Source organism: Octopus bimaculoides, chromosome 6 (assembly GCF_001194135.2).
Source record: "Octopus bimaculoides isolate UCB-OBI-ISO-001 chromosome 6, ASM119413v2, whole genome shotgun sequence".
NCBI lineage: Eukaryota > Metazoa > Mollusca > Cephalopoda > Octopoda > Octopodidae > Octopus > Octopus bimaculoides.
This window is the reverse complement of record NC_068986.1, coordinates 93,765,560-93,771,761: the sequence shown is the minus strand read 5'-3', so window position 1 is coordinate 93,771,761 and position 6,202 is coordinate 93,765,560. Positions and strand designations below refer to the sequence as shown.

The 6,202-nt window shown below is 36.8% G+C and overlaps 1 protein-coding gene across 1 annotated transcript; it reads right to left on the bottom strand.

The window, feature by feature from the left end:
* Positions 1 to 2,933: 2,933 nt before the first annotated feature.
* On the bottom strand, positions 2,934 to 5,993 carry LOC106874728 (histone H1-delta). The gene is made up of 2 exons (XM_014922558.2): positions 5,880 to 5,993; positions 2,934 to 5,738 (listed from the first exon to the last, which is right to left on the bottom strand). Exon 2 carries the CDS (start codon positions 5,590 to 5,592, stop codon positions 4,660 to 4,662), a length of 933 nt encoding a protein of 310 aa, XP_014778044.1. The 5' UTR covers positions 5,593 to 5,738; positions 5,880 to 5,993; the 3' UTR covers positions 2,934 to 4,659.
* Positions 5,994 to 6,202: the final 209 nt, after the last annotated feature.

The window sequence follows — 6,202 nt, the reverse complement described above, 5'->3', positions numbered from 1 at the left end:
GAGAGAGAGAGAGAGAGAGGGAGAGAGAGAGAGAGAGAGCATACATACATTTGTTGTATGTGTATATATATGTTCATTTATATGTATGTATATGTGTAATATATATGCACGCATCTCTTTATGTACGTATTAGACGGATATATAAACTCAGGCGGCCAATGTATTTCATTGCTATTTCAAAACAGCAATCTTGTTATTTATGCGCCATACACAGATGTTTTATAGCCAAGATGTCCGTTCTTATGGTCAGTAACATTTAGAGGGGAATGTTTTATATAACCGAGTGAGCCAGACATTTACACGATATATATATCTTATCACTATTGTTTGAGCTTCACTCACACACGACGTCGATGACGGTAACAGAAGAAAAAGGTGCTCTAGCTTTCTTCATGTTCTTGGTCTGAATTTTGAACGAGCGTAGCCTAGTGATTAGGGTGTTGTTCTCACCATTTTTTGTCCATTCTCGGAGAGGACGGAGCGTTCCGTCCTTGAGTAAAATTAAAAAACGAACATGCCACGTTGCTCCACCCCTTTCAGCTGCAAATGAGTAGCAATGTCTTCACCTTTCATCCTCCAGAGATCGATAAAATAAGTTTCAGTTAAGCACTGGGGGTTGTCAATGAAATCGACTTATCCTCTCCCTGCAAATTGCTGGCCTTTTGTCAAAACTTGAATACATTCACATTATTATTAGTAGTAGGGCGGTGAAAACGGAGAGCTGGCTAAATAGTGAGCACACCGGACAAAATACTTAGTGATATTTTGTCCGTTGTTACGTTCTGAGTTCAAATTCCGCCGAAGTCAATTTTGCCTTTCTTTTCGTAGCCGATAAAATATTTAATATTTGAAATATTTAACTCATCTGGATGTAATCGATTAGCCCCACCTCAAAATTTCAGGCCTTGCGTGTATCACTGAAAAGATTAAAGAGTGAACCCCTGTCCTGACAAGAGACTTGGAAGGCGGTGAGCTGGTGAAAATCATTAGCACGTCGGTCGAACTGCTTACCGGCATTTCGTCCGACTCCACCGAGGTCAACTGTTTTCTTTCAGGGTCGATAAAAGTAGCAGTTGAACATTGAGGTCGATGTAACCGATTTCTCCCTCTCCACAAAAACTGCTGCCCGACCCAGTGCCAAAATTTGAAATCATTATTAAGGAGTGATAAAGCGGCGAGTTGACGGAAAATTCTCCCAACCCCCCACGTTGGACAAAGATGCTCAGCAGCTTTTCTTCCGAGTTTAAGTTCCAAGTTCAAGTACCACCAAGGTCAACTTTCATCTCAGAGTTGATAGAAATCGATTTACCCGGTTCTTCCTACATTTGCAACTTGTACCAAAATTTGAACCCATTGTTAAGGAATAATGGATTTAATGAATTAACCCATTACCTACCAGTGATCTAATATGAGATCACTTAAAAATTACAAATTTCGTAATTATCTGCCAATATTCACACATATAACCTTTTTGCTATATCTACTCGGTATATTTCTTTGATATTCAAATGAGGTTTGCTAATTTTTCACCCAATATCTCGCTTATTTCTATTTAAAATGTTATTTTGATCATTCCAATGTGTTTCTAAGGCTGTTTTATGCTTGAAATCAAAGTTTCATAAAATAAATTCCAGTTAATAGAATTATGGGAAGTAATGGGTTAAACATTTAGATGATTTGATTCGTATATACAGTTTCATATTCCTGTTTCTTGCTTTACTTTTCACCTCGAGGTAGGAAAAAAAATAAGTAAATATGCAGAAGAATAAAATTTGAAAATACTCCTACCCTTCAACCATCCAACATGACAAATTTTGCTCTCCCGTTCAATTGTTTCCCATTCAGACAGATTGTAATAATATTAGCTCTTTTGCGTGCTAACCTGGCTAAGTCATACCAGATGAGAATTAAGCGGTCTCTGTACTGGTATCCCATTCTACAGGATTTCTCTTGTTGGGATGAATTACATTATCCTTAATGCTCCGGCTGGTCAGGACTACTAATTCAAGATTCTCGAAAGACTTGACAATTTTTCGACTGTGCGATCTAAAACTACCGGTACTTCTGTCTGCGATTTATCTGCAAACGGACCGAATATACAGTTGCATCAGTCACATTTTTAGCTGTAGTTCAATAGAATAAGACTCAACGAAATTCTTGCCCATGATCAGGCCAGAATAGCAGCTGGGGTAAATGGATGTGACCACTACTACATCCCCGGAACACACAGAGGCTGGCATTGACCCGACAAGTAGCAGCGATCACGAGTGTAAGTTCAGTACAATATTGAGTCGTTTTGCAAGAAAGCTTACCAACCATAAACGGGTACTCTAAATTTTGCTCTAAACAGCATTATTTTCACTAAGTGGTCCGTGAGTATTCCTCTGGGTATCTTAAGGAGTGTCAGATTGTGCTAGGTTGACTGCTTTTGATATACACATGTATAGAAGGAACGTTAAGTGGTTCCCCACCAAGTACCCAAATGGTTAACTAAAGATGTGGGTTCAATGATATTAAAAATAAATCGAGAAGCCTTCCTCCACGCCCTTGGATGCGAGGGAATGGAATTGTTTAACTAAACTGAAATCACATTGAAATCCTTGCTTATAGACATTGTTCCCTCGGTCGACAGAAAAGTAAAAAAATATTGAAGTTAATCCGCAAGAAGTAGCTAAATATCCTTAAAAAAAAAAAAAAAAAAAAAAAAACCAACCATTATCTTAAATATGGTGCATTAGATCATGTTGGTCTTGATACAAATAAATTCTTGTTCCAAATGAAGTAGCGATATGCGAGACAAATAAAACATGGAGACCTAGGCTCTACGAGTGTCCATATTCATTCTTGATAGGGGAATTTGTTAGCCATTTCTTGTGGGCCAACACAAAGGAAACAAAATCTTGTTGAAGAATTGGTATCAGATGAAGTGAAACCTACGTTTTCGCTAATTCAGTTGTAGAAATTTGACTGAAACAACCTTACCGGCCAACGACCATCATAGGATAAAAATTTTATATTTGAACTTAAGTACTGGTGAACTCGATTTGGTGCGTTACGGAAACAGGAGATCGATTTGCTTACTGCAGGAGGTTGCATAAGCACAGGTTACTAGTCAAAAGACAATCCTCTCAAATATGAAACCATAACTTCAATCTTTAGTTATTTCGAAAATGGATAAGATTAAAATCATATATTATCAACCAACAAACCCAGCTACCCACTAAAATTATTATCTTTTAGGGAAAGTTTGAAACTATAATTGTTAGTTTCATACAATGTGAGGTTTTATGTCTGTAAGACAGCTGGTAACTAGTCGAGCTGAAATTAATTTCGTTGATTAGTCAGCTTCTCCCTGACATTTTATCCCATAGTTCGTCTGCAGGAAATATTTGCTGTATTCAATTCAATAAACAACTGCTCCAACACCATGCGCGCGCGAGTTACGAAATATAAATTTATGTAGAGTTACCAAATTGACCAGAAAAAAAAAACTGTAGGCAGAGACAACAGCAGAAGAGCTCGCTTAGCATGTAGGATATTTGTAGCTAAACCTCAAGCTGCTTATTTTAATAGTCATCTTCGCTCGATATCTTCAGCTGGTTACACCAGGTTTCGAGGAGTAGGACGCATGCGAGATGGCTTATCAGGCGAGCCACACTAGTGCTACTAATGCTTCAGAAGATTCTACGAGTTGCATGCGGCTCACATGTTGCATGCTCCACAGTTTATTCCTAAATCTACCTTTATCTGCAGTGTCCAGCTTCCAATTGTGTTTTTCTACCTGCCAGTTTAGCGGTTATTCAGGACATTGTAATAGTAACCAGTTTTAAGATTGTATTCACTAACGAAAAAAAAAAAAAAAAAATCTGTACTTTTAAATTGTTTATTTTAATTTCTATTTAACCAAACATTGTCCAAAATGAAATATATTTACAAACGATGACCGAGTATCTTTTCCAAATGTTATGATTTATTGCACGTAGATGGAATTTTGTGGACAAAAGAAGCATCTGGATTTTGGCCGCATTACTGATGTGAGAATTAAAATTTTAACACTAGGTTCGCTCTGATCGAGCAAATCTAGAAGCGATCTAGCGTTGGCAGTTTCATAATCGCTAATAAGTTTATTACTATTCCAAGCTGGTAAATAGACCAGGGATTCCTCAGACCGAGCACTTTGTTCATAATTAATTACAGTGGGAAAAGTGAAATAAATTGGCTAAAAACTAGAAAAGAGAAGCTCAGGATGTTATTTTTAGAAGAAAAAAATGCTAATAATGTAATGTACAATGCTTTTCGATATTCCTTACAGTTGCGAGTAAATGCAGACATTCTCCCCCCACCTTTGATGTAGTGAATTCTCTAGGATGTGCGAGTTGAAGAAAGGGATAGTGATCATAGAGTAGGGCTGATACATCGACCTAGAGAAGGAATATAGTCGATTATACAGACCAACAACGAAATGAAAGCAGGGTGAAGTAAATCCTCTAATGGTATGTAATCTGTCGCTAAATTTTTTAGCCTTGCTTCAATTCAAATGTTTTGTTGTTTTTAATACAGAGTAATGTTGTAAGTAAGGATGAAACGGAATTTCATTGTATTGTTTAAAACATCTTGATATGAGAGATAAGCGGGTGGCGTTACATTGAAAGAAAAATCCTATTTCGAAAGTTGCCTCTTAGAGTTTTGAACTACGGACTTCGATTTGGTAGCTTTACTGGCTTTTGATAATTCTTCTTTCACCTTCGGCGATTTTCGTTCGACTTGTGCGAGTGGTTTCTTCTGAATATTTTTTGGTTTTTTAACTGATTTCTCTGGAACTTTGTTAGGACTCTTAGCTTTGGACTTCTTTGAACCAGATTTCTTTGTAGAATCTTTTGAAACAGATTTTCGTCTATGCAAAAGACTGGATCGTTTCAGGTTTTTTGGTAAGAGAGACTTTCTTTTAGATGAAATAACTCTTTTGGTTTTCGTTTGATGCGGAGTATTTACTTTACCAAGTTCTCTTGATTTCGTTTTAGTAGATTTGCTGGTTCCTGGGGATTTAGTAAATGTCGAGTTCATATCATCTAAATTAGACTGCCCACTTTTGGTAAGGAGTAGTTTCTTGTGGGCCTTTTTATTAGCCTTCACATTGCTGTTGCCGCCACTTTTAGATTTGGATTTCTGTGAAGACTTCAATTTAAAGTAACCTGTTCCTATCGTGCCAGTCACTAAAATAGCCACACAATCCTCAACCATATTCGCCAACGCTTTTTTCACTTGCGTGTTGACGAACTTCGAATTTGAACTCACTTCAAAAGTCGCTTGGATATAATTTAATATCGCTCTCAATGAAACACCATTCCGCGAAATCTTACTATCGATTGCCGTCATAATCATTGAACGGTATTTCGGGTGTTTGGCACCAGGTTTCGGTTCTTTACGAGTCGAACTTTTCGTTGGCGTTTTGTTTCTAGATACAGAAGCTGGTGGAGGGCGCCGTGAGCGTTTTCCTCCAGCCGGTTTTATCAAATTCTTAGTGTTAACAGCTTGAACTGACGCTTTTTCAGAAGTTCCTTCGACGGAGTAGCATTCATTTCCAGTATCCATGATTAGATTACAACTTCTAAATAGAAGAAAACTTTACCAAAAGAGATAAAAAAAGTAGCAACAAAACTAGTCTTTAAAATATCGTGCACTTCAGGAGGATGGCTTCCACGCACAAAAAATCCACAATTTGAGTCAGTTTGGTAAATCTAGAATGAAATTAAAAGAAAAAAAAAAAAATGACACTAAATAATCAGAAATATGAGATTGGAAAGCTGCAATATCGATTCAAAACTTCAAACAAAGAGTCATTGACAATGATATTTCACAAAATATAACAATCTACATACGCCCCAAGTTGTGTTTCATGGACGACGAATAAATTATTCGACAGGGAAAATTCAGACAGCAAGTTATAAACGGCGTCAAATTCGGCTAAGCGCTATCAATTAAACGGTGGCTGCTACTCTAAAAAAAATTCAATGAATGACCAATATTTATATAAATTTCAACAAAACAGCAGAACACTTTGAGCATTAAACAAGATTCTCGAGAATCTAGAAAAGAATAGTTTAATTTCATTGGTTGATGGAATATAATTTAATGTACATATTTTAAAACACTTCTAGTTAACTTAAGTTCGATTCCTAACCGAAATTATATATATATATAT